Source organism: Actinia tenebrosa, unplaced genomic scaffold (genome assembly GCF_029948245.1).
Source record: "Actinia tenebrosa isolate PJP-AT-01 unplaced genomic scaffold, QUT_ActTen_1.0 PGA_scaffold2__45_contigs__length_23673736, whole genome shotgun sequence".
NCBI classification, from domain to species: Eukaryota; Metazoa; Cnidaria; class Anthozoa; order Actiniaria; family Actiniidae; genus Actinia; species Actinia tenebrosa.
In genome coordinates, this window is record NW_028292579.1 from 1,513,346 (window position 1) to 1,536,857 (window position 23,512).

A 23,512-nucleotide genomic window follows, 5' to 3' on the forward strand; every position below is an offset into this window, starting at 1 on the left:
AATGTCATCATGGGTAAATTGTGCATACCAATATCACCCAGCCCCTACCCCCTACGAGTCAGTTTTACTACAATCCCCTTACTCACAAACAAAAAACCCAAAAAACTATTCTTGATATTTATTATGATTAAGTAAGTATAAACTTACCAATTCCATTATTTTTATTCTATAAATATGTATTTTTCATTTTTTTTTTTTTTGGTTTGTATTTTAACTACTACCCGGGGTAGGGTAGGGATAGTATCAAAAATTGGTATGCAAGTCGGAAGTAATTAGAAGACAAGGTCAAAACTCATTGTCTGTGAATCTGCTGCTCAAAAATTACTTATTATTAAATTCCCAGCGAGGTAAAATGAAGATTTTAGCCTCTGTTGGTCATTACTGATGCAAACTGAATCCTCTCAAGCCAGAAAAAGGGATTTTAAGTCCTTACAATTGTTGGAATTTAGTCCTATTTTGTCGTCACTCCCCTTCGGTTTCTTCATTGTAGCAACTTGGAACAGGAAAGTTGTGGCTAAAGACCTCACTGTTTGAGCAATGGAAGGTGGAATAGTACGTATAGCTATCGAAAAGGAAGGCCAACTTCCTCAGCTTATTTTATTCGATCAGGTAAGGCGACATTTTAATCAAATGATCAATATATTGTGAAGCTTCCTTTATCAAACTCAGCTTCACACAAGACTGTTATGTAGACTCAGTTAAGCTTATGATTTAACACTTTTCTTTCCTCTATAGTCTCAACCGTTAGAAAGTATTATCAAAGATGCTTGTGCCAAGTAAGTTTGAATATTTTATTACGCTTTTTCACTGAAATGAAGCCTGAGATAAAACTAAGTTTCGCGAGTACTTCGAGTTGAAGCATCACCATAACTTTGAAAATATTCTAGATTCCAGTAAAGTTTACCTCTCAAAAACGAAAGAAAAATCATTATATTGAAACTATTCATTATGCTTATCATTTTTTATTCAAAACCTGTTATCAAAACGTTTAATGAACATTAAGTTATAATGGTGTATTTTTGTTTTGACAGTGTATAGTAAGTTATGTAGGTGTGCATGTTAGATCAAGTTAAAGTACCTCTGTCAATTTGAATCTTATCATGTCCTTAGTGATAGACAGAAAATAAGAGTGTCTAATCTTATTATGTTTCCTAATTCTATTATTAATGTCTAGTAATGCCCATGGTTCTCAGCTTTCGTTTCAAGAGTCAGATATTGTTTATCTTTCTCTAACTTCCTTGTGCAATTATAGGTGGAACATGAGCATTCCAGAGCAGTATGCATTGCAGTATGCTGATTTCAACAATTATATTACAGAAGAGGTATTAAATCATTGATTGATAATAATTAATTAATAACTGAGAATGAAATTTCTATCTTAAATGAGGGGACCGAGAGGGTAGCCACAAGAGTGAAAATGATATAGCTTATCATGATTGATTTCATATTACACATGCATATATTTTATGTTTGTGGATTTTGTGGCAAAGATTTATTTGACCCTGGTACAGCGGTAATGTTTTATTTCCCTTTTTTAATGAAAATTTACATTAAAAAAAAAAAATTGGACTTTGTTTATAGAGGATAACACTTGACAGTAATTCAACTGATAAACTTGTGGTCCTCTGTTAACGTCTCTAGTTAATTAGGGACGGGACCACCATTAACGTGATCATCCGAGCCACGTGAAGGTCTAACCATTTGCAGATGTAATTACAAAGGCAGCACCTTCTCCTCAGTTATTTTAAGACCCTGAGTGTTGGTCCAGCCGAGGCTTTAACAACGACCTCCTGCATGACAGACAGACGCTCTTACCAACTGAGCTAACCGGTCGGCGGTTTAAATAATAAATAATATCATTACAAATTTGTGTAGTTGCCGTAGTTGTTGAAAACTTGTGTACAAACTTGTGTAGTACCAGAAAATATCAAATGCCTCTCTCGGCAGTCAAGCTGCACACTTTTTTTAATATCAACTTCAATTATTATTACAGTAGCTAGCTACAATCTACCTGAAAAATGGAATCTACCTAGAATATTCTGTGTTTTCATTGAAAATTCTGAACATTGTTGTTTTGTTTGATTATCAGAATCGATTTGAAATAAAGAATGGTACAGTGTTAAAGCTTATGCTATCACCTGTAAGTATATAACTAGTTGGTACCGGATCAGGGCTCAAAAAAGTGGCCTGCCAATGGCCAAATGACAGGACAAATTTCAGGTTTGGCAGGCGAAAATAACGACACGCTGCCAAATGAATAAATACAAATGACATGCAAATATTACTGGAATGACCTTCTTTTTACCATACTCCTTTACTATGACAGGCTAAAAAAAATTTCTATTTCGAGCCCTGTGGAGTTACATGTGATGCATGTTTTTTACTAAAATAAGTGAATGTTACATGAAAGTGACAAATATAAAGCATGATTCATGAATTTTGTGTTTACATTTTATGTACGCTTCATATGTGATGCGGGAATTTTTGAAATATCCATGCGTGAAATTTGATGCCAACACCCCTTTGGCTCCCTAAAATAACAACTAGAAAGTGCCAAATTTGACTGGAAAATGTCTTGCATTCTCGTAAGCTAGCTTTTCCATTGTCGTCTGATAGACTGTAAGACCGTATGTCATTCATTCATTAATATTGTCTTGTTCAACTGGTAACACTTAAGAGGGTACATGTATTAATATCTATGTCCATTTATGTGATGACACGGTCTGGAAGAAAAATGTCTAGCCCAAGTTGAAAGATTGTCTGACTAGGGAGCCTGGCTGAGTCTAAAATATTGGTAACCAATAGTAATGGCCGAGTATGCATTTACAAGGCCCAGTGTAAGATTAGCTTTGCTAAACTGGTGTATTTTATAAATACTTTTTTTAAACCTTCTTTAAATAAAGTTTACTTACTTACTTACTTACTTACAAGCCTTCAACTCCATTGAGCTACAATGGGTGAAAAATTACCTTGAGACTTGTAACACAGGAAGCCCAATTTCTATAGATAACAAGTTTATTCTTTCAAACCCCCTCCCCCTTGCAATGTTGCATGGCCGAACAGTTGGGAGCTGCCATCCAGTAGGTTGGGCAACATTGCATATGTAAGGTGGTTTTCTCCTTGAATTTAATTCACGTTTTCAAGGGCACTTGAAAAGCTATTGAATTTTATGATTTTAGCGAAACTCCTTGAATTTTTGCTTCAATCATTACTTGCATGGTTCTGAAATAGATCTAGTCAGAAAGATTGGAAAATCTGAAAGTTGGCCATGTGCAACCACTGTGTAAAACCTTGGCATAGTTAGCTAAACACTCTTTGAAAATTCATTTTTGGGTCCTTGCATACTCCTTGAATAGTCCTTGAATTTTAAGTGGTTACCTCAGCACGAACCTTGTATATAAACTAATGCATTATAACACAACTGGGTAACCATTTTTTGTTGTCTCATATTTCAGGCCAAGTTAGCTCAAGAAATTTATGACAAACTGCAATCCCCTGCAATAGAAGACAAGAGGAATACTCTCAGTCAGCTCTCAAGCATATCAGAGGTAAATGATAATTACATGTAACTTCATAAGCACAAGATTTTGCACTTTTTGAGACCATCTTTCTATTAAGAAGAGCCAACAATATGGGTTTATATTGACAGCTTTCTCCCAATAAAACTTTTACTGCCAGTAGGAGGAATCGTGATACCCAGATTCATAATCAGAGCTATTCTATTTTTTATATCAGGATCTTACATTCGCTGGGGAATTCATCAAAAGAAAAGGCCTCGGCTTAATTATCAGTATACTTGAAAAAAGACCAGAGTAAGTACTTGTGCAGTGATTGGCTGAATACTTAATATTATAGGTAATACTCTACTGTAGAACAGTGCTGAGGTGCCCTGTCAAATGAGTGTTGACCATCTTTTGGTCAATATCCCACTGTTACTCAATTGCATGTCCACCAGCACCCAGCTGTTGCAAGGCTGATAGTTTCTAAAGAAAATATAATCGTATGATATGTATAATTAGTCAAATTCAGCTTGCAGTCCATCATCAATGCTGCATTCTGATTGGATGAGCTACTACTAGACTATAAGTTATAACATACTAGTAGCAAAAAATGTCAACTTTGAAAGCCAAAAATTGAATGCAGTGTTTAATGAACTTGCAGGAGTGTTTTATCAGGAATTAAAGACATGAGGCCGAGTGTTTTTAGACCTGATAAAACACGATCTGCGAGTTTATTGAACAGCTTAAAAAACTCATGACGTATTTTCTCATATTGTACTGAATTCTTTACGAAATGAACCACGTTTGATAGAGAAAATCCAAGTTAAAGTTTATGCAAATGAAGATGAATCTATATCAGATATAAAACCTCCTTCATGGTCATGATTTCTATTGTGTTTCCTTCATGAATTATTAATGAGTTTTTTAAATTAACTTTGATACAACACTTCTTTGCATCTGAATGTTTGACCCACTAGTCGCATTTGACTAAAGCAATTATTCCTCTCATCCTCATGGCCTATTTATTAGTCAACAGCCCATTAATGCTCGAGGACTAATTGCTAAATATATAAATCTAATTATGTGTATATATATAGTTTAGATTCAATTCTGTATTTTTACATATTTATCTTTGTCTATAGATAGTTTGCATTGTAAGAGCTAAATTGTGTTTGTATTAGGCTAATAAACCCTCATCATCATCATCATCATAATCACCATCATCATCATCAATGTTGTTGTTGTTGTTAAATACCAGTATACTGCTTAACAGTAAACAGATTCTCCAAATAGAGTACGAACACTATAAGTGTGTAAATACCACTAAATACTGCTAAATAATGCTAATCCTATTGTTTTATATTGTTTAATTAGCACTATTTACTACTAAATAGTGCAAAGTGTTGCACACTTTTAGTGTTTGTACTCTACTGTACATGACTTAAACATAAAAATTGATAATTAAAAATTTTTTGTTGAGAAGCCCTGAAGCGATGGCCAGTGCCTTGAAAGCCTTTCAGGAATTAATGGAACATCCTGGAGTGTCTTGGGACACTCTCACTCATGGATTCATCAAAAATGTAAGTTCATGCGTTCTACATCTACATCTACATTTTATTTTGTCCATAAAATCATCAGATAAATGCTTTTTTCAAGTCTTGCTGTCCTTGGCCAATCATTGGCTGACTCTGAATGAAGTGACAGTGAAGCTTGGTTGAAGCATCCTTTGGCATAAAAAATAAAGCCTACTTTGTGTTCTATCATTCTAGTTGACTGTATTTGTAAATAAGAAGAGCCTGACTGATCCTACAGTTTTAAATAGATGCCTATCAATACTAGAATCCATTGTATCCAACAGGTAAGCTAATCATTAGAAAAGGTCATTGGCACAAGCAGGTCACATGACCCTATTCCATTTGAGAGTGACGTGAAAAAGTATGACCACATTACTGTATTCGTATACATCTATGCACTGGCTTTTTGCTGCCGAAAAAGCTTTTACAAACAAGCCATATTCGCATTCAAATGTGTCGGTTTAATCAGGGCCGTAGCACCATACGGTTGGTCTGGTTACCAACTTTCAGGGAAAAAATATAAGAAAAATATTTTAAAAATATAAGAAAAACCAAAAACACACTCGAAAACTTGACCAGTTAGAAATTGGTGGCTACAGCCCTGTTAATATACAAAACCCTGTGCATGAAAGTATGCAAGTTTTGCAAGTCTCATGGTAAAACGAGCAGTCATAAGAAACTTATTATTGTTATTTATCACCACCATTAAAACAATTTCCTCAGTATTGTTAAGGAGGTGGAGTTCCAGCTAATAATTGAAGTTTAAAAAAAAAATTATTGGAGTTCATTGAAGAATGTAACCTGTGACCCAGGTGTGAACTAAACAGCATTGAGACACAGTGTCATAGCGCATGACCCTTGACTTTTACAACTAATAATTATATTATATTTCATTTTTATCATAGTTCTACACTCTATCCATTAGTTGAAAAAGAAGTAATCTTTGATAATCTCATTCAGCATCTACATAGGTGAAGTATACGTTGTGATTACAATTGTTGTTTAAACTGTTTCAACCCCCCACCCCCAACACTAACACAGGCACACTACCACCACCACCACCACTTATTTCATTCAGCATCTGCATAGGTGAAGTATATGTTGTGATTACAATTGTTTAAACTGTTTTACCCACCCCCTCCCCCCAACACACACTAACACAGGCACACCAACCACCCCCACCCCCACCACCACCTCTGCCACTTACCCATGGTAACACAATCTTCTGACAATAAAAAAGGAGCAAAATGACATTTTTCAAGTTCCAAATTACCACTATGTTTACACTTGATTACAGACTCATCTACTCAGGGTTAGCCTCTTATCAGTGTCTAAATATTCACAATTACCAACGGTAAAGTAAAGAATGCACAGCTTCAACGATACAAACACTTTGAAATTCCATGGATCTTGACTGGAACATGTGAATATTCTGCACAAAGTCGAGGCTAACCCTGAGCACTCAGAACTGGAGTATTTGTATGACTGATTAAGTTAAATCAAATAAGTGTTTGTTGGTCACAATAAGACTCATAAAGAATAAATGGTTTGTTTCATTGACCCAGAATTGTTTTATTATAACCTGTAGCTTTTGACCTCCATGGTCATCTGCTGGGTTAACATAAAAAATATTGTGGTACAATTTTGAAAACAACTAGATAACAAAAAAATTCGCAATTTAAGTTTTGAATACGACTGAATTAGCATGCCAGTATTCATTGTTGATTGAGTTATTGAATAAATAGCGTGCGTGTGCAGTGTGCTGTTATAAAGCACACAGGGGTTGGCAGAACACGAGAGAAGTGTTAGGAGAAGCACGACACGTAGTAGAGTGCTTCTCAACACTTCTCGAGTGTTCTGCCAATCCCCAAGTGCTTTAGAACTCCACACAACACAGTGAGAAAGTTTTTTATTTCTTTTATAAAATACAAGGGTGCATACATGCAGTGTGCTCTCATGAAGCATGCGCTCCCATTTATCAATAAGAATGTGAGATTTATAACAGTTATTTTATGTGTTTTCTTACAGTGGTAACCAGGAGATCCAGCTCAATGCTATAGCTCTCATAAATGGACTTTTTCTTAAAACAGATCAAACGCATAAACGAGTAAGTTGCATTCGCTATGGAGAATAATGTTATCTTTGCTGTCCTTCTGGTTGTCATTACTGATGTTGGTAGTGTGCGTGAATGACAGTAGGCTAAATTTGAAGCTAGTATAGATAAATATGTATATTAAGAAATAACACCTTGCAGCTAAAGAGCTGAATTGCGTGTACTATAATATGAAAATACAAACTATGATACGAATATCTATAAATATATACATATATAAAAAAGACTTGTTTACAGGAATTTCAATTGATGAAGAAAAAAAATTAATGAAGGAATAAAATTCGTGTGATTTATTTATTTATTTTTGTTCCTAAGCCATTCTATTTACTTTTTGTATGTTAACAGTTTCTATCTGTTTCATTCCACAGCAATTTGCTGACCGTATGATAAAAACAGGAGTACGAGGAGCTTTATTAAATGTAAGAGATAATTGTTCTTTCATTGTTTTCTCACATTTTCAAAATAGATAAATAGCTGTAGTTCGAGGCAGGTTTTGGGCTTACATCAGTGAAAGAGCTAAAGGCCGGTAGACGGTACGATTTTCGCCTACAACTATCGTATACAACACGCTCGCGTCTGTCGTAGGTGAGTTGTAGGCTTGATTTACACGCTACGAATCGAGTTGTAGGATGGCGCGAGCATGTTGTATACAATACTTGTAGGCGAAAATCATACCGTCTAAACCGGCCTTAACGCCTCTCACCAAGGAGACCCATGTTTGGTTCCCAGTTTGTTTCCCTTGGCGTCGTGAGCAGAGTTGCTCGTTGCATCTTCTGTGCCTCGAGGGGTTTTCTCCACGCTCTTAGGTTTTCTTCCTACCAACGTCTTCGTCATCATTATCATCATCATCACCATCACAGATCAACATTACCTTCATTATCACCAGCACCAGCACCAGCACCAGCACCAGCACCAGCGACATCAACGTCATCTTCTTTATCATCATCAACATCAACATCATTATAATTACCACCACCATCCTCATCACCAGCACCATCATCATTATCATCATCATTATCATCATCATCATCATCATCATCCTCATCATCCTCATCATCATCATCATCATCCAAACCCCAAATGTCTTCATTCTCATAATTATGAAAATGGGTGAAAATTGATGGTGTCCTTGATTTCAATCTTAGAGGCACCCTACTCCTCTCGCCACACCCTAAAACCTTAAAAATCAAAGTATTGCTAAAACATTATTTCATTTCTTCAGTATGTGATCCGTGCCAATAAACCAATCAAAGGAGAGATGGCGCACCAGTTATACGTGTACCAGGCCTTGATGTTCGGTCTACAAAATGATATGTTACTCACAAAAGGGGGAAGGAACAACCAGGTCAGTTGAACTACGATATCTTTTTTTTTTTCTAATAGAGGCTCTGCAGCATCACGTGACGGCAGCCATGTTAGATGGCAGGAACAATACAATCGTTTTACATGAGAAAGAATTCAATTCCCGAGAGCACGGATTCTATCATTCTGCCATCAAATCACAGGCAGTCCAAGCTGTATTATGGGAGTGGGCACGTGATGGTGCAAAACCTCTTGGTAATAAACGTACCCTGGGGAATCAAAAGTGACCGTTAGCTCAGTTGGTAAGATCGTCAGCATCACATGTGATAAGAGTTTATTGGGTCTCTCCCTTGATTCAAGGGTTTTTCTACCTGGTCTAAATTGGGTTTGATTCCTGCACTCAGCATTGCATGTGAGTAGAGTTTGTTGGGTCTCTCCCTTGATTCAAGGATTTTTCTTCTGGGTCTAAATTGGGTTTGATTCCTGGATTCAGCATCACATGTGAGTAGAGTTTGTTGGGTCTCTCCCTTGATTCAAGGATTTTTCTTCTGGGTCTAAATTGGGTTTGATTCCTGGACTCAGCATTACATGTGGGTAGAGTTTGTTGGATCTCCTCTTTGATCCGAGAGTTTTTCGCCCGGTTCTCCAGTTTTCCTCCCTCTGCTGAAAACCCTGCGGCATGGGCGAGTACAGGGGGTAGTGGATTGGGTGGATTTCCAACCCCCCCCCCCCCCCCCCCACACACACACACTTTTCAGAGTAAAAGTGAATATTTTTATACAAGAAGGAATATCGTTGTGTCTAATTACAAAATATGTCAAGAGTCAACAACAACAAGTATGCAGTACACTTCATTTTATAACTTAATCATTTTTTCTTTTGTACTGGAAAAAGAAGGCTCAAAAGAACTTTTTGAAAATTATCCACTCCCCTTTTTGAAATCCTGTATCCGTCCATGCTGCGCTGCGCTCGTTGTTCCACTTGAGTTTGGATCATATGCTGACGCCATTCCATGTTCAGTAAAAGTACAGACCATAGTAAAGGGAGCTTGATTTGCTAAATGGATTCACTTTAACAACCATAACATTGTATGCAAAATCAACTCTGATTTCGTTGGATTGTGTATTTTATTTCAGAGTTTATTAGAAAGTCTGGACATTCTGCGTAAAACAGCCTTTGAATCAGATATTGTTTCTAGTTGTGGAAGACCCTTATCACAGGCTGGTCATCCTGGCAAAGATTTCAAAAGACTTGGATTTACTGTAAGTATTATTTATCGCATGAAACTACGGCACCGACTTAGGCCCAATTGTGGAAAGAAGTTGTCTCGGGGACAAAACTTTTCTATACGTACGGTATTGACTTATAGTACGTACACGGTACGACATGCCGTAATATTGAAATAGTTTCCCATAAGAATGGCTATCGCATGAGTTGGAAATGTACGGTACTGACTTACAGCACGTACACGGTACGACATGCCGCAACATTGAAATGGCTTTCCATAAGAATGGTTATCGTATGAGTGGGAAACATACGGTACTGACTTACAGCAAGTACACGGTACGACATGCTGTAACATTGAAATGGCTTCCCATAAGAACGTTCATAGTATGAGAGGGAAACGTACGGTACTGACTTACAGCACATACACGGTACGACATGCCGTAACATTGAAATGGCTTCCCATAAGAATGGTTATCGTATGAGTGGGAAACATACGGTACTGACATACAGCACATACATGATACGACATGCGGTAACATTAAAATGGCTTCCCTTTAAAATGTATATCGTATGAGAGGGAAACGTACGATACTGACTTACCGCACCGAGGTGACAGCACGTACACAGTACGACATGCGGTAACATTGAAATGGCTTCTTATAAGAATGATTATCGTATGCGGAGGGAAGCGCACGGTACTGACATACAGCACGTACACAGTACGACATGCCGTAACACTCAATTGGCTTCCGATTCGTTTCACAGGGCTTGAAATAACGGTCTTTTAGTCGCGGGTCACGATTACAGGCCCAAATTAGTTTTAGCTTAGACATACTTCATTTCCGGCTGGGTAAACATTTCTGGTCAAAATGACCGGCAAGGCAAAGATTTCACCCGAACCAAAGTCCGAGTTCTGACTGGACATTGTGCGATGGCCGGCCGGTTTTTTAACCCCTGTTTCATGTTGCCATCCAATCACAACACGTAACATACAACAAGTTTCCTATCGTTTCTCTATCGTATCTCTAATCTCTGTTTCTTTTCTGTGTTTTGTTTCTTCTGTGTAGGAATATAATAATCCTGTTCAAGATTTTTCCGAGGTTCCCCCTGGACTTCTACCCATTCACGCCATGCTGTTCTTCGCGAGGAAACATCAAGATCAATATATAAAGGTACGCTATTGACACAATCTCGTACCCAGAGCCTGCGTTTCTTCTAGCCTGCGGCGAAGCACGAGTGCTCTGGCATAATCCATTTTTTGATACCAGGATTTCTTGGACTTTCGGTATAAGAGCGTATACGTTAAAAGACTTGCCAAAAATAAAAAAAGATATGTCCCCTATTTCTAATTCTTATTTTGAACGGAAGTAAATACAGAACTTTGTTTGAAAGCAGGTTTGAAATCATGATTCTCATTGATTATGTTTCACTTCCGGAAAACTGCGCATGCGCCAAAAATGGATTATGCCAGAGCCCTCGTTCTTCGCTGCAGGCCGAAAAAAACGCAGGCTCTATTTCATAGCAATGCATGATAATACTCGTGTTTTGGTATCGTGGCCCGTCAAGTTCCTTAAATTTGGATGCACACGCAACCTTGAGAAAACGGTCAAAAGCATGAAGACGTTTTGACTAATTTGCATACAGACTTGGAGCAGAACGACCAGATCATTAATTCTTTATGATTTTGCAACTGACAAAAATCAGCCAAGCCCTCCCCTCCCTACCCCTTCCTTTTAGACGATAATTAATTACCCATCGCAAAGGAGCATAAATAAGAGATGGAAACTATTTAAAATTGCGCTCGCCCTCTAAATTCACTAAAAACTAGCTCAAAATGACAAACGGAAAGGGCGCGAGAGCGCGCTAGTTGACGCAAGGGAGTAGGGTAAGGCGAAATTTAAACCGCATCCGGTTTCTAAAAATAGCCCAACCGAAAATTTACATGGAGCGCGCGATGTTAAAAAGTTTCCCTCTCTTATTTATGCTCTCTTGCACGTCGCTAAGGTCCATGTCTATCTGATAAATTTATTTTCCCTTTTTCAGGTGGTCCTTGAGAATTTGTCACGTGGTGATGATTACGAATGTCCTTTTGCGCGATCAAGTATCGCTTTGACCAAAATGCTGTGTGAAGTTCTCAAGATCAACGGAGAACCGCGTAAGTTATACTAATTAACGATTAGACCCCTTGTAGCACGTTGGAATGCAGCTTAATTTGGAGAACATAACAATAGGTTTCTTGAGATTGAAGTTCTTTTGTTTTGTCCTCCAAATTGAGCTGCTTTGACGTCACATGCAAAGGGGTCTATTTGGAGGACATAACAATAGGTTTCCAATTCTCAGGAGATTGGAATTCGTTTGTGTTGTCCTCCAAATTAAGCTGCTTTGACGTCACATGCAAGGGGTCTATTAGACAGGCGGCCTGAATGGTCTATCTATATTGACTCACAGACCATAAGGGAAAAAGATCTATTATTTTAGTATAAACCTACTAATAGACCGTATTCGTGGTGTAACAATGTTTTCCAAATTCAACGTGACAAACCTCTGGGGGGAATGAAGAGCTATCGTTTTGCAACTCGTCGGGATATCATCGTTATTCCTTTCGTATCCTTTGGGATACTCATGAATTTTTCGAGAGTAAAAACAAAAGAAAATGAATTCTCTGGAAGTTTGTCACGCTGAATTGGGAAAACATTGTCACACTACGATTAAGGTCTATTGGTCAAATAGATGCATACAAACAATGATAAAATTAGGTTGAAATAATTTATTTTTGCGTTGTTTAAGTTTTCAAAACAGCTTCTTTTCGCAACTATTGGTCTATCACTAATAGACCAATAGTAGCTCAGCCAATCAGAGCGCACCCTTTACGTGCTGTAAGTCGGTACCGCACGTTTCCCATAGTGCACATTGACAGGGCACTTCTCTCTCCCCTCAAGAGCCAGAAACGAGAACAAATCTTTTAAAATTTTTATTGTTGACTTTATTTTTGCAGCTGCTGACTCCAGCGAAGAATACTACCCCATTTTCTTTACAACTGACCATGGCTTCGAAGAGTTTTTCTGCATTTGCATCCAACTTGTCAACAAGACATGGAAAGAGATGAGAGCAACGGCAAATGACTTCAACAGGGTAAGAAAAGGTCGTTCTTGTTGTTGTTGTGCGGATACTCCAACCCCGACTACTTTTATAAACTAGTATCATGAACCAATCATATTGTGACCTTAAGTTCAATTCAATTTCGTGTTTACCTAGTATTTTACTCTATAAGCATCCCCGTTTTAGATTAAAATGACTTCTTTTGGGAGCGCTTTTAAAACGAAAATCAGCAAAGTCAAGCTTTTGGCGTAGCTGTTCTCTTTAGTACGTAAAAATAGGACATTTCACGTCTTACTTTCAGCATAAGACGGCAATGATGCACAACTTGTTTCGTACATTCGAACAAGAGTCTATTGAATAGCGCAATTAGTGCTATTGTATTGCTTGCCATCGGCGTCGTCGTTGCCGTCCGGCAGCTTAAGGTCCCTATTATTATTTTAAGGGTTTCCTCCGGCCCACCCTCCCCCTCCCTCCTTAAAAATAAATGCCCTTTTATAGTAAAAGTAAAAGTTCGTATAATCACAATATATCGTTATGGCTTATTTCCTAGGTGATGGCTGTGGTAAGAGAACAAATAGTTCGATCACTTGGAGAAAGACAACCAACTATGGAAGCTTTCAAGGTAAACAAACAAAATACGCACAAACTTGTTACATTCATGGTTCCCACTCCCCTTAGTTACCGTTGCTATGAAGATCGATAAAATCGTCCACCATAACTCTAACTGGTAAAACAAATCGATCAAAAGTGCTTTACCATTAATAGTTGTTTTCGCACGAACCTTTGTTTTCCTATATAATTTGGCCCTATTTGGTATCCTATGTCGTCAATATATAGAAATACGATGTCATAATTGACGTTGCCACCCTCTTTGCAATATTTCTACATACAAACGACATATGATACCATAGACAAGTCTCCGTAAGTGTGTTACCAAACATGGCGTTCTGAACGGAAACTGCAGAGAGCTTTCGCTTGGATGTTTCGCTTGCGATAAATAAAAGTCTGTTGTAATTTCACATGCTTTTAAATTTATATCTGATTTGTACTGCATACAGAAGAGCTGAACGATGTAGTTCGGTTTAATCCTTTTTTCTTTCTTTCTTTCTTCAGAACTACGTTTTCAATCTCGGGTTTACTCAGATTCTCAAGCTGATGCAACAGGAATTCCACGAGAGAAATATCATGGAACTAAAGGCTCGACCTGTGGTGTAAGTCTACCATTAAATCGTTCTTGCTTTACGAGGGCAGCACCAGTGGCTAACAAAGCCGTGGCCCTTGTTCCATGATCGAATAGTTCCTTATGTCATTCTGTAAATACCGCTGTGTTTTATGACTGAAGACTCATCTGCATGGGCTTAAACTCGCTTAAGAGCAAATCATTTGCAAAAGTCAACTGTAATGTAAAGAATGTGCAGCTTGAACAATACCAATGTTTTGAAATCCTACAGACTTTGAATGGTATCTGTGAATAGCTGACTTATGAACGAGGCTAAGCCTGTGCAAATGAGTCTGTAGTCTTCAAAAACAGCGGTATTCATCCGCGAATGCGAAACTGGTGTATAGGAATTTAGGAGTTGATTTGGGAAGGAGGGGGAAGAAAACCAGACAACCTGGAGAAAAACCCTCGAAGCACAGAAGAGAAGCAACAAACAACTCTACTCACATACGACACCGAGCCCGAGAATCGAACCCGGATTGCATTGGTGAGAGGCGAGCGCTTTTTCCCCTCACTCCTACATCACCCATGCTTCTCTTGCTTGCAGTCCTCTGTTCGGTTTTCATTGCTTTTTTTCTTCTTGTTCTTTGTTCCTAGTGAACTGAAGGAACAAATCCTTCCCGAGTTAAAGAAAATCGTCCGTCGACAGGTAGGAAAGTTTTGTCGCCATGTAAGGTTGAGAGGGTGATTTGGAAAAATGTTAAAATGGAGGCTTTGCACCATCACGTGATGGTAGCCATGACAGGAGGCAGGAACAATTGAATCTGGTCTAATGTGATTTATATGAGAATGAATCCAGTTTCCCAGGGGAGAACACTATTGTTGTGCCTCCGGTCATGGCTGCCATCACGCTATGTTGCAGTGCCTCTATTGGAGAGTATAGGGGCAGAATGTTTGATTGTCTAAGTTTTGATGTTGAAGAATGGTGTGCAGAAAAAGGCAAAAGTAACTTAGGTTACAAATAGACCAAATTCAAAACTCGAACCGATGCGAGGCTTAAGTTGTGAACAAAGGAATCTGGCGTGATTCGTGACTTTTGAATCACGCCAGATCCCTTTGTTCACAACTTAAGCCTCACATCGGTGTGAGTTTTGAATTTGGTCTATACTATTCATCAAAAACTCTTAACCTGTTGTCCCATCACCATCTCAGTGTCTAGAATTAACAGTTCCAACAGGATTGTCTAATGACTGTTTTTTCTTTGCTTGTTTCTAGAGATTGGACCAACTTATTGAGGGCAGGGTGTTTGATAGACAAGCAAAAAGAAGTAAGTCGGTAATGATGATGATGATGACGATGATGACGATGACGATGATGATACCGGTGCCCACCACCTTAATTCATAAAATCGGGGCCCTATTTTGAACCACTGTTTTGACCTCGCCCCTAAGTCAGAGACAAAATATTGGACAATCATAAAACCTAAACCCTACGTGCTGATTGGTTATTGGTTTGGATCATATTCGTTTCAGATAAGTTCTGGTACTGCCGTTTGTCTCCCAACTTGAAGTTTCTTCATTATGGTGACTGTGAAGAAGGACAAACCCCTTCACTGGAAGCACTACCTAACAAATGTAAGTCACTAGAGAATATATATAGACTATATATTTACTATATACTAGAATCGCCAGGGCACGGGTTCAAATCCCGTTTTCTGAGTCTTTCAATTTGCAGCTGCATAAGTTGCTTCCTACACTGTGAGGATCAGCTCAATTTCGGATACATTGCAACCGCAGTACAAATATAGTTCATATATATTCTCTTACACATATAGAAAAATATTAAAAGAATAGCTAGTCCTCGTTTTACTAGGGTAGTAGTTAATAGCTAACAAACCCGTGGCCCTCCATGATAAAGTCAGCCGTAATGTAAAGAATGTGCAGCTTGAACAATACCAATGTTTTGAAATCCCACGGACTTTTAATGGTATCTTTGAATAGCTGACTTATAAACCAGGCTAATCCTGTGCAAATGAGTTTGTGGTCTTCAAAAGCAGCAGTATACATCGAATGCGAAACTGGTGAATTGGAAATCAGCTGTTGATTTTTGAGGAGGGAGGAAAACCAGAGAACCTGGAGATTAACCCTCGATGCAAATCTACTCGCATTCGACACCGATTTCGGGAATCGAACACGGGTGGCGACAGCATTTCCTGATTACGGGTCGATGAACAGAAATCTTTGGTATGTCAGGTATTTTTAGAGCTTAGAAGAAGAAGAAGCCAGATAGAATAATCTCCGTTATGAAAAATACAAAAGGAAGTCCTCAAACTAATGTTCTGCTATTTGTCATTCTTTTTTCCAGTGCCCATTTCAGGGATCAAGCAATTAGTAGTCGGTAAAGATTGTCCTCATGCACGAGAGAAGAAAGTTAAGGTATGTTACGTTTGAATCTACGTGAAATTAGAGCGGTTTTCGTGAAAGTTGAAAACGTACGGTACTGACTTACAGCACGTACACGGTACAACATGCCGTAACATTGAAATGGCTTCCCATACACGGTTCGACATGCCGTAAAATTGAAATCGCTTTCCATAAGAATGGTTATCGTATGAGTGGGAAACACACGTTACTGATTTACAGCACAAACACGGTACGACATGCTGTAACATTGAAATGGCTTCCCATAAGAATGGATATCGAACGGAGTGGGAAACTACAGTACTGACTTACAGCACAAACACGGTACGACATGCTGTAACATTGAAATGGCTTCCCATAAGAATGGATATCGAACGGGGTGGGAAACATACGGTACTGACTCACAGCACGTACACAGTACGACATGCCGTAACATTGAAATGGCTTCGTCTGGTTTCAAAAACGTTTCTAATCGGTATCAAACTATTATTGTTCTTTTCTAGGCATATCTACTTTTCTCACTTACCTTTGAACGTGAAGCCGGAGACGAGAGCTTAAACTTTATCGCAACCAACCAAAAAGTGGTAAGTAAAACAAACACACGACTTAGATCAGACCAGAGTTTGTCTCAGGGTTCGATCTGTAAGTTACCCATACTCTGACTGTTTCAGGGTTTGATCTGCGAGTTTCATGTTATTGATAAAATTTAGGTTTAGGGATTCAGTTTTTCAAATCATTGTTTTCAGTTTGATATCTGGGTCGATGGATTATCAGCGCTGCTGAATAAAGAGGTTTGTACATGTTAGGCTATCACCTAAAGGCCGGTTTAGACGGTACGATTTTCGTGTACAACTATCGTATACAACACGCTCGCGCCATCCTACAACTCGGGGTATGCGAGTCGTAGCCTGTAAATCAAGCCTACAACTCGCCTACGACAGACGCGAGCGTGTTGTATACGATAGTTGTAGGCGAAAAATCGTACTGTCTAAACCGGCCTTAACAATGCTCACAGTTTTCACACGTGACTTCGTTAAGTGAAACGTCAATAACACGACACGGCAACGGTACAGAATTAAAGATGCTTGATAAACAAGGGAGGGGGGTACTCCCATATATGTACTATACGGGGGTGATCCGCTGAACAGGGTATGGTTTTTGGAGCTTCTTGTCATAAACAGGGTATGCAATTACTCAAGTTCCAAGCTCTTCCTGAGTTTCCTGTCATATCCAGGGTTTCTACTTTCGTATTGACCGAAACTGGTTATTATGGTCGTAAAAAAAAAAACGATACACGAGATGACATGATAATTGAAACAGGAACTCAATACAATAAAATTATATCTTTTGTCAAAAACAGGGTCTACAAATTTGAGGTTTTTTCATCATAAACAGGGTACCCCTTTCAGAATCTCAGCGGAACACCCATACCCAAATTCTGGCGGAGTACCCCCCACCGGGGATAAACCAATTATAAAGTACAAAATCACCGTAGTATTCGACCATTTCGACTAAAGACTTATCTGCTCAGGTTGAGCCTGGTTTAAGAGCAAACCATTTGCAAAAATCAACTGTAATGTAAAAAATTTGCAAGTCAAACAATACCAGTGTTTTAATACCTTATGGACTTTTAATGGTATATGTGAATAGCTGACTTATAAACCAGGCTAAGCCTGTGCAAATGAGTCTGTAGTCTTCAAAAACAGCGGTATGCTTTGAATGCGAAACTGGTGTATTCACAGAAACACTTTTTTCACAGCATCACAAATCTATGCCATTATGCTCTATAATTTTCGTCTTCATCATTGACTTCTTTTCTTCTGTTGTCCTAAGATGCCATCCAAAGAATCAAAAGAAGATTTGGAAACGCTGCTCAATATGGAGATCAAACTTCGGCTCCTAGATCTGGAAAATATACAAATACCAGAGAGCCCCCCACCTATTCCTAGCGATCCACCCAATTACAACTTTGTCTATAAATTTTAGGGAATTTACAGTGCAACTACTATAACCAGGGCCACCTAGACCAGTTAGACAAGAGAACCAATTAAAACGTAGAATGGAAACAATGCATTCCAACTTTGGGTAGTGAAGCCAATCAGAAACATAGACAGCACCAGAATGGTAATTTGACCCTGATGTTACTCGTAAGCAAATATAGCCATCGTCATTTTCTCGTGGGAATAAGAAAGGCTATTGTTGAAAGGCTATAGTTTTCTGCTGCTTTCTGATTGGCTCCACTTCCCAAAGTTGGAAGATATTGTTTTTATTCTGAAATTTGATTGGTTCTTGCTGTCTAGGTGGTCCCCGTTATGGTAGGGTTTTTAAATGACACAGTTAAACTGGTTCGTACATAATATTTTGATGGTAGTAAGAAAGACATTAGCTTTAAAGAGATCTTGCACTATCACGTGCCCACGCCAATAATACTGCTTGGGCTGCCTGTGGTTAGATGGCAGAACAATAAAATCCCTTTGCTCTTGGGAATTGAATTCTTTCTTAAAGCCGGTTTAGACGGTACGATTTCCGCCTACAACTATCGTATACATCAAGCTCGCGCCATCCTACAACTCGAGTCGTAGCGTGTAAATCAAGCCTACGACTCGCCTACGACAGACGCGAGCGTGTTGTATACGATAGTTGTAGGCGAAAATCGTACCGTCTAAACCGGCCTTTAAGTATAACGGTTGTATTGTTCCTGCCATCTAACATGGCTGCCGTCACGTACTGGTGCAAAACCTCTTTTCATTGAATATAATGCTTATTGATTTTTCTCATGCGGCGGCCATGTTGGTCGCAAAAATAGATTCCTCTGCGTAGACTCGCAATCAAGGGTCACGTAGAAACCACAGGGTGCCCAACTACCCAAAGGTTTTCATTATTGGTGGAATAGGCATGGTGCCGAGTAAGGCCTGTTTTGTCTTGAGTGTAATATTTCTCCATTTCAGACCATCTACCATTCTCCTGACAATGACATTCATTGTTTAAGCCCCATGTATATTGATGTGCTTCCTGAAGTATTACCATAAACAAAGGAATGATACTCAAGGGTATAGTATGTGGTCTGTAATGGGGAAATGCTGCATCTGCTGATTGACCCTTATATAGTAATAAGATGTACAGAGCAATAGAAGATGGACTTAACCCTCGATGAGAATCTCCTAATTCTTTGATTGCACGTGACGTCATCGCGGCCATGTTGGCGCCATTTAACGCAAGATTTCTCATTAGCATCCATTGTTAACGGCACCACAATGGCCGCCATGTTTTTGTCTTTTGACTCTCTTATGATTGCTTGCAGCCCATCAATAGAAAACTTCACTGTTCCTTCGCCATCATGAAAGGCTACCATTCCTGTGCATCAAAGCGAGAACAGCAGTGATCTTCCAATTATAGAGATCCTTTTAACACCTTAGACAGACACCGTTTTTAAAATTGTCTTGAATGCGAGGTTAACACAGAAATACGAAAGAATTGCCACAAATGCCAGCGAGAAAAAGTGTCATTTCTTTTGTAATTACACGTTAGTCTCGCATCCAGGATACTTTTGAGAAGGGTCAATCCACCTTTTCGGCGCTAGCTTGGATTGTGTTACGGTCATCAAAAAGTTCGGACATCGTTCTCGGATTTCCATACAAATTCACTGACTTTAAAGAAAAAATGTAGATAGATTTCTTTAGTTAGCTCTCTTAACAGCAGTAAGAAAAGCTTCAATCAAGCTAGAAAAATGTTTAATTACTTGTATTTAGAGAACTAACTAAACATTAACCAAGTAAATAGTTCATTTAGAGTGAGTACATTTGTATGGAAATTCGAGAACAAAGTCCGAATTTTTTGGCGACCGTAACACGATCCAAAACAATTTATATCCCGTGACGACTAGCGCCGAAAAGGTGAATTATTCACGTCTCTATCATTGCAAGGCTACTGCAGTCCTAGCTTCAATGCACAGCCACGGTTACCTTTCAAGATGGTGCCAGGAAGTGGGGATTATCGCACTTTTCTCTTCCTAACTTTGCCTAACTTGTTAATAATGACAAAAAGTGTTTTTTACATTTAAATTTAGCTTTATGTGATGATATGGCTTCTTATCCTGTTCAGACTGCGACAACCACATGTATACCTTAAATTTATATTTTATATAATTTTTTATTTTTTATTCTCATGAGGAAATACAATTTTGAATAAGAAAAAAACATCGCCAAGCATTTTGGTAGTAAAATGATCCCATATAAACAGCCTATTGATGTAGTTATATATTTTTTGTGTCAACTGCAGACATTAAGATGGTCATTTTTATCAGGAAATTTGAAATGCCTTGCATGTCTCTCCCTTTATCTCAAAAAATAAATATCCCTATAGATAAGAATTCTTTGTTTATTTATGAGAAACATTTTAAGCTAGCATTTTAATCCTTTTTTATATACTTTAGACACACAATTTTATTTTTATATATCAACAGTAAATAGACATTAAAATCGTATTCTAAGAGTATGACTAAATCATTATTTTATCTTATTATCACTGACCCATACACTAATACACCCATCCCTCACCCATACACTCATACACTCATACACCCATCCCTCACCCATACACTAATACACGCATCCCTCACCCATACACTCATTCACCCATCCCTCACCCATACACTAATACACCCATCCCTCACCCATACACTCATACACTCATACACCCATCCCTCACCCATACACTAATACACGCATCCCTCACCCATACACTCATTCACCCATCCCTCACCCATACACTAATACACCCATCCCTCACCCATACACTAATACACCCATCCCTCACCCATACACTCATACACTCATACACCCATCCCTCACCCATACACTAATACACGCATCCCTCACCCATACACTCATTCACCCATCCCTCACCCATACACTAATACACCCATCCCTCACCCATACACTCATTCACCCATCCCTCACCCATGCACTCATTCACCCATCCCTCACCCATACACTCATTCACCCATCCCTCACTCATACATTCATACACCCATCCCTCACTCATACATTCATTCACCCATCCTTCACCCATACACTCATTCACCCATCCCCCACTCATACATTCATTCACCCATCCCACACCCATACAATCATTCACCCATCCCTCAGCCATACACTCATTCGCCCATCCTTCATCCATACACTAATTTTACCAATTCTCACCAATACACTCATTCACCCATCTCTTTACCATACACTCATTCACCCATCCCCCACCCATACACTCATTCACCCATCCTTCACCCATACACTCTGCTCTGCTCTGCCCTTCTCTGCTATGAGTTACACTACTTCACTACTTTACTCTGCGCAGCCTGCTATGTTCTGCTATGCGGTATCTACTTGCAGTATCTAGCAGAGCAGAGTAGTATAAAAGCAGAATGGAGTACAGCAGAGCAGAGTAGCGAAGAGTAGAGTAATAAATTCACGTGTTAAATACTTAAGACTTAACGATGTTCTAAAAACAGGTTCCCTCAGTCAAATTCCTGGCTACGTCCCTGCTTTCGCATGAAAGTATTTACAAAAGTACTCGCCAACCACTAATCCCAGCCATAGGGGCAAGTTTTTATTTGAAAAAACGTTCATCTGCAAACCTGTTCTGCTTACTGCGTCCAGTAGAGATTCACAGCTGCAAGATCTTATCTCTTCAAATTAGCTTTTTTTTTTTTGTAAATAACTTTTTGTTGTTGTTGTTTTTGTTGTTTGTAATAATCCTTTTTACTAGCGCTTAGAACAAATTTGTATTTGCGCTTTATGAATGAATATTATTATTCTTATTATATTATTATTTGCTGTATTTTTCTGTTCATATGTTACTGAAAATATTTATTATCTACCCCACTAGAATCGTTGCCCAGTTCCCGTGCCACGATAAGTTCCCAAACCGGCCCCCAGTCGATTCCGCCAAGCCTTTTCTACCAATGACAAGAGGAACAAAAAATCCTATACCCCATTCACACCTAAACGTGTTTAGTTAAACTGTGTTTTCATTAGGAAAAAATTTGAGAAACTAGAAACCTACAATATAATGAAACTTTCTGAAATATTGTCAGAGCAAGACAAAGAATAGCTTACATAAATTATTTCACCAAATATTGTGCAGTGTTCGTAGATAGATTTTCAAACGTGTTTAGTTAAACCACTTTAAAACATGTTTAAGCCTTGGTGTGAATGGGATACTAGACTTCTTATGTCCCTTCCCTCCTGAACACATCCTTGTTTATAGTTTACAGTTTATTTCATAAAATTTAATACAATATGTAGTAGAAAACAAGAGCCCGCAAATAGCACAGCTAATCTGGGCAGGCTCATGTTTACAAATCAAAAACATTACATTATGTTAAAGTGCTACTCTGACGAAAATCGCTCAAACTTGGATTCAGCTGAAACTTCCTAAGAATCCTTTTTAAAGGTCCATTATAAAATAAATGTTATGAATGTCGCGTTATGATTGGTTTGGAGCGCGTGCTTTATGAGAGCACATTGCACGCGCGCTCACTTTCCGTTGCGTCATTCCTATCTATTATTGTAATTTGTATTTTATAAAAGAGATAAAAAACTTGCTTGCTGTACTGTGTGCAGTCATAAAGCACTTGGGGGTTGGCAGAACACGAGAGAAGTGTCTAGAAGCACTCAGCAACGCGTCGTGCTTCTTCTAACACTTCTCTCGTGTTCTGCCAATCCCCGCGTGCTTTATGACAGCACACAGTACAGCAAGCAAGTTTTTTATTTCTTCAATAACCACTGTATGAAGTGTTTTCTCGATATTCAGGACGAAACTATGATATTTTTACGATTATTTTTTGGAGTCTGTGACGTCATACACTCAACATCGAATATCGCTCCATACATTTCTTTGTAGTTTATCATCAAAATATCAGTAGTAAAGGGAGAAAGAAATACCCAAACACCCCAAAATATAAATTATAGTCACAAGTAATGTGAAATAAGCACATTAGCCACCCTTTGGGCTTAATAAGAATAAAATAAATTAAGGATTTATATACAAAGAAATATATGTAGCAATGTTTGATGTTGAGTGTATGACACAGTTTCAGCTGAGTTTGAGCGATTTTCGTC

At 38.5% G+C, this 23,512-nt stretch overlaps 1 protein-coding gene across 1 annotated transcript; it reads left to right on the forward strand.

Annotated features, from left to right (window-relative positions):
* The first annotated feature begins 280 nt into the window (after nt 1-280).
* LOC116297419 (engulfment and cell motility protein 1) lies at nt 281-20,885 on the forward strand. The gene is made up of 25 exons (XM_031705638.2): nt 281-609; nt 736-776; nt 1,253-1,322; nt 2,090-2,140; nt 3,456-3,548; nt 3,736-3,812; nt 4,984-5,080; nt 5,270-5,358; nt 5,980-6,045; nt 7,103-7,181; nt 7,556-7,606; nt 8,410-8,532; nt 9,626-9,751; nt 10,784-10,888; nt 11,760-11,871; nt 12,712-12,848; nt 13,366-13,437; nt 13,929-14,026; nt 14,632-14,683; nt 15,250-15,301; nt 15,507-15,608; nt 16,339-16,409; nt 16,898-16,978; nt 17,141-17,185; nt 18,228-20,885. The coding sequence occupies exons 1-25, from the start codon at nt 538-540 to the stop codon at nt 18,378-18,380; spliced, it is 2,115 nt and encodes a 704-aa protein (XP_031561498.1). The 5' UTR covers nt 281-537; the 3' UTR covers nt 18,381-20,885.
* Nucleotides 20,886-23,512: the final 2,627 nt, after the last annotated feature.